The sequence below is a fragment of the Trichomycterus rosablanca genome, chromosome 13 (assembly GCF_030014385.1).
Source record: "Trichomycterus rosablanca isolate fTriRos1 chromosome 13, fTriRos1.hap1, whole genome shotgun sequence".
NCBI lineage: Eukaryota > Metazoa > Chordata > Actinopteri > Siluriformes > Trichomycteridae > Trichomycterus > Trichomycterus rosablanca.
The window spans coordinates 24974782-24987894 of NC_086000.1; the positions used below are offsets into that span (position 1 = coordinate 24974782).

Here is a 13113-nt window from a genome sequence, read left to right on the forward strand (position 1 = left end):
AAAAAAAAGTTAAAACTTAAACAGCCAGTAAAAAGTCTTCTTTAGGTTGACTATTTTTTTTTAATCTTTTTGTGTTGACCTGTGAGACAATATAGATTAACTATTGAATAATTAACTTTTGTTAAAAAAAATCTTATCTAATTTTTTATTCCTGGTAACAAGCAAATTGTTTTAGGCTGCTTATTTAATTTTATTGTGCCTTTGACTGGATAAAATCACTTTTCATCACTTACTAACCATCGAGACTAATGTGTGTGTGTGTGAATCTTAAACGTTAATACTCATTACTGACCTTGGGAATGTAAAATTGGGATCATTTTGGCTACTAGTAATTAACAAGTTCCTGTATTTCGAGTGCAGTGCCTTTCTAATAATAAACCGGGCCAAATTTGCCAAGTTAAAGGTTTTCTAAAGGATCTTAAAAAAGTATGATATTTTCCCTTATGTTGTTACATTTACATTTTCAGCATTTGGCAGATGCTTTTTATCCAAAGCCACTTACAGTACTGTGACAGTATTCTGTCTATGCAACTGAGGGCCTTGCTCAAGGGCCCAACAGTGACAACCTGGCAGTGGTGGGGCTTGAATCAGCAACCTTTTGATTAGTCCAGTACCTTAACCGCTAGGCTACAACTGCCCTACACATTACCAAAAAAAGTGAAGGCTATTCCTGGAATATTTGTGTAACTCAGATTTCACTTTTAGATTGTTTTATTAGTCAGTTGGACATAAATCAGTTTATCATTACCCTAATCAGTGAAACATTTCATTTAAATAGGGTTCTTGTGTAAATCAGGTGTAGATGCGTGGTAACCCACTGCTGCTGTGATCCAGGGTTCTAATCATCAGCAGGGTTATCGGCCAGACGTTCATTCACATATAGACAAATAGACATATGTCATGTTTTGGGTAGTAGATGGTTGAGGCCCCGCTATGGATTGGTGTCCTGTCTGGGGTGTGTTATTTCATTGTGCCCAGTAAGTTCTGAGAAACAGGACCCACCATGACTTAGACGAAAAACAAGTGAATTCCAGGATTAAAAAAATTAAACCCTAAAATTTGGCGAATAGGGCCCAACAGACTAATTGAAGAGTGAAGTGGAGTTCACACAGCTAACACCTAAAACTTGAGTGAAAACAAACCCACAAATAAACAGTTAAATCCTCAAGTCGTTTTCTTTGTTGTTTCCAGTAGTGGAGGATGAGTCGGTAAAATCGGTTGTTTTCCGTTACAAGAGCTTGTTGAACAGACTGAGGAAGAGAGTTGTATCAGATCCAGGTGTTCTGCTTCGAACAGGTAAGAGGAGAGTGATGCCCGAGTGACAGTCAGTTTCACTCGAGTCATATTCAAATCTGATTCCTTTTACACAAGAAGGTGAATGACAATTACATAAGTATTTCAGATAATCCTCTAGGACTCCCGAGCAGCTCAGTTCTGCTACCGGTTGGCTGGGTGCCCCCTAGTGGGCATAATTGGCAATGCCTGCAGCAGACAAAATTGGCCATTAAAGTCTGACGGTTGGGAAAAGATCGGAATGAATGTAGGTGGGGTCTTAAATGCTGTGCAAGATCTTTGGGTAGTATCTCAAGGCACCTGTACAGAAAGTGGAGGAGCATGGAGATCAGCGTGTGGCTCTCTGTGTGCGAATACTGGCCTCACGTGTAAATTCACCGTATGTGTGGGTGAATAAGAAGGGGCCGGTGGACTGCGTATGCGTCAGAGGGAGCGTGAGGCAGGCAAATGTATCCTCCCGAGTCTCCAGCAGCGGAGGACTAATTGACTACGCTAAATTGGGAGAAAAGGGGAGAAAATGCCTAAATAAATTAGCTTTGTCCTACAAATACCAACAACTGCAAAAACAAAAGACTATTGTAGTTTCGAGCTGCTGCGTATTATTTAGCAGGAGCTCCTACAAACACATTTTTAATAAGCTCAATAACGCATTTGTTTTCTTAGCATAGTAATTGTCTTATTGTCTCTATTAAACTCATGCTATTTTGTTTATCTTTGGTTATAAAATTTGGCAGGGATCTGCAAAGCCTTGTACCAGCACTTTTACCCACTATATTTTTGCTCAGCTAAGTGTGGCACCATTTACTTACACACCAAAGTGTCAGTTTTCCTTAGAGAAATAAGAAGGCATCGCTTAGAGACATTTGGAGAATTAAACGTTGCCCCCAGCTGCACTTTAGTGAAGTTCAATGAAAGCAAAAGCAGGTCACTGAGGTTATTAGCATGCAGTCTATGCCTTAATTGAAGTACAGGCGGCTCTCATAGGTCTGAGATGGGCTTTTAGAAAAGGAGAGAGTTGTGCATTATTGGCAGTAAGTGCTAAAATAAAGACCAGAGCAGCTTTAGTAGTGTCATAGGCCTATTTCTTGTTACATCAGACATTAATGAGACTGCGTTTTAAGGCTTGATGTCTTGGCTGGTCAGGTTAGCAGCAGCAGACTGGTTTTTATGAATACGTTTTTGTAGTAGGCTTTTGCCATAAAGCACATTAGCTTGAGTTATAACGACGATGGCTCAATAAAACCCTCATGCTATTTAATACAGATCTGCTTGGTCCTGTAGTGCAGCTTTTCTGCTCACATAATTGAGACTATAGATTTTAAATATAGAAGAGTGCCTAGTGCTCAGATCTGGGTTTTTCTTTTTAAAGCTGGGATAAAGTTGTTGAAAAGTTTGTCTGACTTTATTAAAAGGAACTTTGTTAGACGGAAATGCAGCAGCCTCCCTCTGTGTTACTATCCTGTGGAGATGGTTCAGTGTGTTCTAAATGTGTCCTCCTCACTAAGGCTGTCAAATGTTCCTCCTACATTGCTGCAAAACATATGGTGGTCTGTTGTACATCTTTCACTTAATGTAATTACATTTCTACATAGATGTATTGAGTTTGATACATTAATCAGGGATGCACATCTCCTTTTTCAATAGGATATTGAGAGTTTGCTTTTATATGCAGAAACAGAAAATACACTAATATGACCTACAGTAACAGTGAACAGCCTTCACGCTTCTGTGAGGGCTTTTCAAAAGATTTAATAATGTGTCGGTAGGAATTCGTGCCCATTCAATCAAAAGAGCATTTGTCAGGTGTTTTTGTTGATCAGATGGCCGGGCTTGCGGTTGGTGTTTTATTACATCTCAGATCTGTTCAGTGACGTTGTGTGACGAGTGTTCTGTTCAGGCAGCTGGAGTTCCTTTATGCCAAAGTACACCTTTGTGTATAAAGCATTGTATTAAATTAAAAGTAAAACAGGCTTAAACAATAGGGAACAAACTGTTTTGAGCGTTGACATATCAGATACTTGATCATTTGGAGTCACCCATGCAGGACAGGAAAGCGTTTATCGAGAGCTGACAAACTACCAGTAAGAAAATGTGAATTTACCATGGTTGTGGTTTGAGAATATCAAGCATCCTCACCGACTTACACATGTGCCTTCCAGCAACCCTGATTCACAGTGCATAGTGTGCTGTAGAATTTTGAAACTAGATGTGAATTACAGTGTAAATTAAACCGGTCAAATGAAATGTCTCTGGTAAGTGCGCTCCCGGTTGCTCCTCTTTTGAAAAAGTCTTGGACCTTTTTAGACTCTTTCTGGCCCTGAAAAAGTGGAATGCAGTTTTATATAAAAAAAATAATAATATCAATCAATAAAACTCTGCTGTTAGACTTGAAATTCAATGCTGCAGCTCAGTGCTCCAACAAGTGCAATATACTGAGAAAATGATCGTTAAAAGCTTAAGGCTGGTAACTTTGACACATGCCAAAAGGGCATTATAAATATCTATTAGGAATTTGTTTCCTATTCCATCACTGCTATTGAGAGCTAGTGTAGACAACAGTTTTGTACAGTGGTACCTTGTAACTCAACATCCCCTAAACTCAAAATCTTTGAAACTCAACGCCTTTCATCGAGAAATTTGTGCCCTTAAACTCAACGTTTCCCTTAAACTCAATATTATTTAATTTAATTTCAAATTAACAATGAACAGCCGCTTTGTTCAGCGCTCGGCATGAACAGTGCAGTAAAACAACATCAAAGTGCAATTATAATACGAATCTGCATTTGTGTGGAACAACCGTCAAATCCACTCTGAATGCATCCGCATGTACAGTGTATCACAAAAGTGAGTACACCCCTCACATTTCTGCAAATATTTCATTATATCTTTTCATGGGACAACACTATAGAAATAAAACTTGGATATAACTTAGAGTAGTCAGTGTACAACTTGTATAGCAGTGTAGATTTACTGTCTTCTGAAAATAACTCAACACACAGCCATTAATGTCTAAATGGCTGGCAACATAAGTGAGTACACCCCACAGTGAACATGTCCAAATTGTGCCCAAAGTGTCAATATTTTGTGTGACCACCATTATTATCCAGCACTGCCTTAACTCTCCTGGGCATGGAATTCACCAGAGCTGCACAGGTTGCTACTGGAATCCTCTTCCACTCCTCCATGATGACATCACGGAGCTGGTGGATGTTAGACACCTTGAACTCCTCCACCAGTTTTCGAAGGGAGGGGATCATGCTCTGTTTCAGAATGTCACAGTACATGTTGGAATTCATGTTTCCCTCAATGAACTGCAGCTCCCCAGTGCCAGCAACACTCATGCAGCCCAAGACCATGATGCTACCACCACCATGCTTGACTGTAGGCAAGATACAGTTGTCTTGGTACTTCTCACCAGGGCGCCGCCACGCATGCTGGACACCATCTGAGCCAAACAAGTTTATCTTGGTCTCGTCAGACCACAGGGCATTCCAGTAATCCATGTTCTTGGACTGCTTGTCTTCAGCAAACTGTTTGCGGGCTTTCTTGTGCATCAGCTTCCTTCTGGGATGACGACCATGCAGACCGAGTTGATGCAGTGTGCGGCGTATGGTCTGAGCACTGACAGGCTGACCTCCCACGTCTTCAACCTCTGCAGCAATGCTGGCAGCACTCATGTGTCTATTTTTTAAAGCCAACCTCTGGATATGACGCCGAACACGTGGACTCAACTTCTTTGGTCGACCCTGGCGAAGCCTGTTCCGAGTGGAACCTGTCCTGGAAAACCGCTGTATGACCTTGGCCACCATGCTGTCGCTCAGTTTCAGGGTGTTAGCAATCTTCTTATAGCCCAGGCCATCTTTGTGGAGAGCAACAATTCTATTTCTCACATCCTCAGAGAGTTCTTTGCCATGAGGTGCCATGTTGAATATCCAGTGGCCAGTATGAGAGAATTGTACCCAAAACACCAAATTTAACAGCCCTGCTCCCCATTTACACCTGGGACCTTGACACATGACACCAGGGAGGGACAACGACACATTTGGGCACAATTTGGACATGTTCACTGTGGGGTGTACTCACTTATGTTGCCAGCTATTTAGACATCAATGGCTGTGTGTTGAGTTATTTTCAGAAGACAGTAAATCTACACTGCTATACAAGCTGTACACTGACTACTCTAAGTTATATCCAAGTTTCATGTCTATAGTGTTGTCCCATGAAAAGATATAATGAAATATTTGTAGAAATGTGAGGGGTGTACTCACTTTTGTGATACACTGTATCTGTGTTTAGCTGGATTTTTCTCCTGTTTTACTTTTTAAAAAATATTTATTTTCTCCACCAATGCCGATCCCTGCTCTGATTAAGGAGAATAAAGCTAACCCACGCCCCCTCCGACATGTGGGCAGCATGCCGTATGCATCTTATCACCTACACTTTGACGAGTGCAGTGCAGTTCAGCACTGTGTACGGAGAGACACACCCTGAAAGCACTTTTTTCTTATCTCTGTGCAGGCGCCATCAATCAGCCAGCAGAGGTTGTAATTGCGTTAGTTATGAGAGGGAGACCCTATCCGGCTTAATCCCACCCATATCTGAACAAAAGGCCAATCGTTGTTCATGTGGCCGCTCAGCCTAGCCGGCAGGCAGAGCCGGGATTCGATAAGATGTATTCGAGATCCCAGCTCTGGTTCCAGCGTGTGTTTTTGCCGCTGCCCTACCTGAGCGGCCCTCCTGTTTTACTTTTAAACCCATGTTATAACTCGGTGTTTTGAGAAACTGAAAGAATCAGCTTTTTTTCAAAACAGTCCAAAACACTTATTGTTAAAAAGAAAAGCTTAACGTGACTGTAATGATGTATTTATAAAAAGACATAGAAACACTAAACCTCTCTTAATTATTACTGCTCATAAGTTCTCTCCACTAATGAAATTCCTCGCTTGTTTTAGTACGTCACGATAAGCTTCTCATGTGAACGCGCCTTTCTTGAACGAAATACAGTATTCCAAGCATCAAGCATCTCCATGATTAAGAAGCATAAGGAAACAATAAAAGAAAAGTGATTTTTTTTTATTGATTTTAACTGTTTTCAATTGTATTCCAGTGTTTTTCATATTATATTTGTGTTATTTTCAGTGTACAAGTGTCAAAAACAACATTATTTTACATAAGCTTAAAATATATGCAGTTCCACAGGACCATGGAACGCATTAACAGGTTTCCATACATCCTTATGGGGAAAAAATGCCTTGAAACTCAACGCCTTTTAAACTCAATACCAGTCCCAGAACCAACTGATGTTGAGTTTCAAGGTACCACTGTATAAGACAATAAGAACTGTGTATGTAATATCATTAAATTTGTTACATTTTATTTGCTGTGGCATTAAAACGTTCTTTTTAGCCCATGGTAGCAGTTCACATTTACATTTTCTTTCCAACCTTGGCAAAAAGACCACTGTTACATGTACTTTGTATTTCAGTGAAATTTGAACAGTGACCTGAATTTGCATAAAGAAAGCTTCAAGTGACATTTCTGACTGGTGGTATTACAAAATCTGCTTTCTAAGACGGTCAAATTCACAAGTTTTTTGACAAATAATAATGCATTGCAACCACTGAGTCACAGAAGATTCAAATCACAATACAGCCATGATACATTCATGTTTTTTATAAGTAAACGTTTGACCTGAACTGCACGTTTTAGCAACTGGTATACACAACAGATAAACACAACACAGCTGCAGAATGCTTTTTTCTGTGTTTAGATTTAATACAGCAGTGCAGCCTCTACAGTCTGTGTAGCCAAATAGCTATGCAGTTAGCTCATCACCATATAAAACATTAGAATGACAATAAAAAGACTGTCATTACTCTAATAGACTCTGGTACAGTGTCTGAACATTACTTATGTACCCTGATAGCTGGTTGTAAATCTGTCCATGAATAAGAATGTTGTACAATGTAGAAGGTTTGTAATGGGATTGGGGGGGTTAAATGTGGGTCAGAAGGGTCACAACAATTCTACTGACTGAGCCCCAGGATTGTGCTAGGATGCAGCATAAACATTTGATGGTCGTGTACCAAGGTTCCCACTGGAACCAATCCCCATCTAATTGCGCCAGTATCAGTTCCCACTTGGAGGTGATCAGCCCATGTGCATTAAGCTCCAAAGCTGATATATGTCCTTCTTGCATTTAATTAAAAAATACAGTGAATGTTTGTGTTAAAGCATCACTTCAGATCTCTGGTCAAATGAATTCTTTGTCCTTTCAGCTTCCTGTGACTCTTGTTCTCTGAACTGCTGATGTGAAGCTGCTTTTTGTTTCCAAACTCTTACTGATATATTCTGCTAGAACAATAGATGTGTTATTTCCTAGAAGAATAACTTGTTTTGATCTCTGAACGAGGAAGAGGGGCTTTATCATTGGAGTGGAGTGGGTGCAGGTCAGGATTGGCAGTTTTGTCTGCAAAAAAAAAACACTTTTACACTTTTAAATGTTTACATGTGTACACGTGTGGCTGTATTTCTTTAAAGCGATTAAATGTGGAGAAAAGTTTCTGAATAGTTTTGCTGGTGTTCAGCAGTGGTACTTTGCAGTCCAAATGATATAGCTTGTTGTGTTGGGCCTGTCAGTGGACTAGCTTGTCTTCCCCAGATCATTACAGTAGTTTTGTGTCTGCTGCAGAAGCAGCCTTTTCATTTTGGCTCCGAAAAAAAGAGAAAAAAATAAATTAGGAAATGCATTCAACTATTACACACTAAATAGTGGCCTAAGTCCAACTATTCCCTAAAATCCCCTAAAGTAAAGCTTCTGGGGTATGTTGCACTTGGCAAATAATTTGGAGTTGCACAAATTAGCATTCATGATATTTTTGGCAGTGACTTTTAGTCAGAGAGTGTTTTGTATTCAGTGATCTTACAATCTGGGAGCTGATAATAAATTATGTGTTTAGTAAATGTATTGGTAGATGTCTAGGCATTTGAAACATGTGTAATAAATGAAGTGGCAGACAAAATTCAACCAGTTGGACAAAGAGACATTCTCTAACAAGGAGACGAGACTTTTCTCTACCTAAACATTCTATAAAATTCTTTCTTGCTGCTATTTTTTGCTCTAAACACCAACGAAGCAAAACATTAGGACCACCAGCCTAATATGTTGTATTAGGAGCACTGACCCACTGAGACACACAAGACTCCACAAGACATCAGAAGGAGTTCTCTGGTATCTGTTATCAGAACATTACCAGCAGTTCCTTTATTATGTTTGTTGCAATCAATAAAAAAAAATGTTTTACAGTGCATTCACGTTTATGATGAAAAAATGGAGCAGAAAGTACACTATATGGCTTATAATAACAGTGTACAGCCTATTTTATAATGTGTCAATGGGAATTTGTGCCCATTTAGTCAAACAAGCATTTATAAGGTCAAACACTTCAGTTGGTGTGTAAAGATTCAGTGACCTTAAGTTCAGGCAACTAGCGTTTCTATACTCCAAACTAGACCTTTGTGTATAAAGTATTAAAAGTAAGCAGGCTTAAATCAAAGAATACAAACAGGTTTACATTCCTTTTATTTTCTTATTTATGTGAATCTGAACGTTATCAGAGCGACATATCAGATACTTGATCATTTGGAGTCACCCATGCAGGAGACAGGGAAGCGTTTATCAGGAGCTGACAAATTGCCATGCAGAGAAACAAGCCAGAATAATAAAAAAAAAATGAATTTACCAAGGATGTGGGTTGAGAATATCAAATATCCTCACCAACTTACACATGTGCCTTCCAGCAACTCAGGGCATAGTGTGCTGTAGAATTCTGAAACTTGATGTGAATTACAATGTGAAATAAAGAGGTCAAACAAAATGCTTCTGACAAGTGAGCTTTCAGTTACTGCTCTTTTTGAAAAGGTATTGGACCTTTTCTTAGCGCTGTCTTAGCCACTGGTAAAGCTTGCCTGGTAACTTATTCACTGTTAAATATTGCACATCTGCCCAATTGTCCACATTATCTCAGTAAAAAGCCACATTGTTATAGCGGGTGCAGAATGAGGCCTGGCATTGTCCATAACCACGGATATCCTGGGAAAGGACATTGCATTGATGACAGCATATGTCTTTCTTAAATCCCAATATGTACCTCTATGTCGAGGTAGCCTAGATGAGACACTGGTAGCCTAGGGAGTAGCACTTTGGACTATCAATTGTAAGATTGATGGTTCAAATCCATCTGCTATGCAGCCACTGTTGGGCCCTTGAGCGAAGCCATTAACCCTGTCTGCTCCAGGGGTGACGTACGATGGCCAACCCTGCGCTCTGACCCCAGCTTCCAGACAAGCTGGGATATGTGGAAAAAATCATTTCATTGTACTGTGTATATGTATAAATGAAAAATAAATGTTCTAAATGTTGGCTTTTGCACCTTAGAGTCTGTATGGTCCTTTTTGACTTAAGTATAGAGAACTTGATGTCTGTTTTTCCCCCAAAAAAATTACAAATAAAATGTGGACTCATCTGACTGATTGTCATCCAGCTTTGAATTACATCTGATCCACACAGATTTCCTTTTAGTTGGGTTTAAGACCTTGGTAAACCTTCATGTACTTTTCAAAGGGTGCAGTCAACTAGTCATAAGTATAAAGACACCACGCAACAAAGTTAGATTAAATTGTAGAGCTTTTTACACCACCAGTAATCAAAGCTGCTGTGTGTATGTTTTAGACAACTCTAAATTATTAAAATATATTAATTTTTGTGAAAGTTTTGACAAAGAACTGAACAGAACAAGAACTGCTGCAGAAATTATTTAAATCCAAAGACTGCCATGGCATACCTGTCTTATTGAAGTGTGTGTACTGGTACAGATATTCTTTTAATTTTGTCCAGTGTACCATTAATTGTCTTCCTTGTGATGTGTGTGTGTGTGTGTGTAGGTAACAGTATCCTGCACTCTGCAGCAGACAGTGTGAGCAGTGCAGTGCAGAAGGCCAGTCAGGCACTGAATGAGCGTGGAGAGAGGCTGGGTCGTGCGGAGGAGAAGACTGGAGACATGATGAACAGTGCTCAGCAGTTTGCTGATACTGCACATAAGGTATAACACTCCTACACTTTCCATCTCGCCACTGCTTATCCAACCTAACCTAAAAATACTTTAACATAAATCACTGACAGGTTTTTATAATTCATTATAATCACATAAAGCAACTATTACTCTGCATAAATCTCATCATATGCGCTACAATTAGCAGTAAATATTACTAATAAGCTGACAGGAAAATAATAGATGTATATACAGTGGGGGAAATAAGTATTTGATCCCCTGCTGATTTTGTAAGTTTACCCCCTTACAAAGACTTGAACAGTCTATAATTTTTATGGAAGGTTTATTTTAACAGAGAGAGACAGAATATCAACAAAAAATCCAGAAAAAAAATATTAAATAAAAGTTATAAATTAATTTGTATTTAATTAGGGGAAATAAGTATTTGTAATCATTCTTACCCCACCAGGTGAGATCTTGCATGGAGCTCCAGAGTGAGGGCGATTGACTGTGATCTTGTATTTCTTCCATTTTCGAATGATCGCACCAACAGTGGTCTCTTTCTCACCAAGCTTCTTGCTGATGGTCTTGTAGCCCATTCCAGCCTTGTGCAGGTCTACAACCTTGTCCCTGACGTCCTTTGATAGCTCTTTGGTCTTGCCCATGGTGGTCGAGAGATTTGAATGGAAGAAACTGATTCTGTGACAGGAGTCTTTTATACAGGGACAGGACTAATTTGTGTGCCTCACAAAATCTGTGGGGGTCAGAATGATTCTGAGAAAGGTGAGGTCAGTCCAGAATTACACGGGAGGAGCTTGAAAATGATCTCAAGGGAGCTGGGAGCGCACAGTCACCAAGAAAACCATTAGTAGCATTAGTAGCAAAGAGCTGTCGAAGGACACCAGGAAGAAAATTGTAGACCTGCACCAGGCTGGGAAGAGTGAATCTACAATAGGCAAGCAGGTTGGTGTGAATAAATCAACTGTGGGAGCATTTGTAAGAAAATGGAAGACATACAAGACCATTGATAATCTCCCTCGATCTGGGGCCCCACGCAAGATCTCATCCAGTGGGGTCAAAATGATCATGAGAACGGTGAGCAAAAATCCCAGAACTACACGGAGGGACCTGATGAATGACCTGCAGAGAGCTGGGGCCAAAGTAACAAAGGCTACCATCAGTAACACACTACGCCGAGAGGGACTCAAATCCTGCAGTGCCAGGCGTGTCCCCCTGCTTAAGCCAGTACATGTCCAGGCCCGTCTGAAGTTTGCCAGAGAGCATATGGATGATCCAGAAGAGGATTGGGAGAATATCATGTGGTCAGATGAAACCAAAATGGAACTTTTTGGTAAAAACTCAACTCGTCGTGTTTGGAGGAAGAAGAATGCTGAGTTGCATCCCAAGAACACCATACCTACTGTGAAGCATGGGGGTGGAAACATCATGCTTTGGGGCTGTTTTTCTGCAAAGGGGGCAGGGCGACTGATCCGTGTTAAGGGAAGAATGAACGGGGCCATGTATCGTGAGATTTTAAGCCAAAACCTCCTTCCATCAGTGAGAGCATTGAAGATGGAACGTGGCTGGGTCTTCCAGCATGACAATGATCCCAAACACACCGCTCGGGCAACGAAGGAGTGGCTCCGTAAAAAGCATTTCAAGGTCCTGGAGTGGCCTAGCCAGTCTCCAGACCTCAACCCCATAGAAAATTTGTGGAGCGAGTTGAAAGTCCGTGTTGCCCAGCGACAGCCCCAAAACATCACTGCTCTAGAGGAGATCTGCATGGAGGAATGGACCAAAATACCAGCTACAGTGTGTGCAAACCTGGTGTAGACGTTTGACCTCTGTCATTGCCAAGAAAGGTTATGTTACAAAGTATTGAGTTGAACTTTTGTTATTGACCAAATACTTATTTTCCACCATAATTTACAAATAAATTCTTTAAAAATCCTACAATGTGATTTCCTGGATTTTTTTTCTCATTTTGTCTCTCATAGTTGAAGTGTACCTATGATGAAAATTACAGACCTCTCTCATCTTTCTAAGTAGGAGAACCTGCACAATCAGTGGCTGACTAAATACTTTTTGACCCCACTGTAAATGTTAAACATAGTAAACAATAAAGATTGAGTTTCTTTACTTGATGTTTGATTATTCTTTATCCTCCAATTGAAGACTGTTTGCACTGAAGCCCTCCAATGCCACCCAGCTCTCACTGAAGCGTATCCATCCATACTAATTACATACTAGCAAAAGCCCATTAGCTTAATTCACTTTTGCATGTCTAATGGGATTAAATGTTGTCCTGCCAACATTGTCAATGCATGTTTCATCCATCCTAACTTCTAATAACATTTTGTCACCCCCTTTGGGCTTCTTAATAAAATATCCAGTCCCTACCTACTATTATCTATTAAAAAAGACATGCTTGAAAAAACTGAAGCCTGCTTCCACATGGAGTCTAATTATAATAACATAATTAATGTCTTTATAAATCTGTTCACGTTCATTTCTCTGATGAATGAGTGCTTAAATAAGTAGGACATCTGTGTAATTGTGGCGCAGGTCTTTTTGTGCATGTATTTGAAGACTCTATTGCATGGATTAAATGGATGGATTTACCAGGTAAAACTGGAAGCCCATGATGTGAGTCAGAAATTACATTTTAGAATGAATGTAGTAAACCTGTGGTCGTCATTAGTGTTTTTTTTTCTCAAGACACCACTTATTGTTAGCTGCATAATGTTCAGTGGTTGACTCATTTCTTGAC

At 39.9% G+C, this 13113-nt stretch overlaps 1 protein-coding gene across 4 annotated transcripts in view; it reads left to right on the plus strand.

The window, feature by feature from the left end:
• Positions 1-13113, plus strand: part of stxbp6 (syntaxin binding protein 6 (amisyn)) — a 97835-nt gene that overhangs the window by 80479 nt on the left and 4243 nt on the right. For 2 of the 4 annotated variants that reach the window (XM_063007801.1, XM_063007803.1), the window contains 2 exons: positions 1192-1296; positions 10237-10394. In XM_063007801.1, the coding sequence (XP_062863871.1) occupies positions 1192-1296; positions 10237-10394 (263 nt within the window). The remainder of the gene's footprint in view (positions 1-1191; positions 1297-10236; positions 10395-13113) is intronic. The other 2 variants (XM_063007802.1, XM_063007804.1) reach the window with 1 other exon arrangement.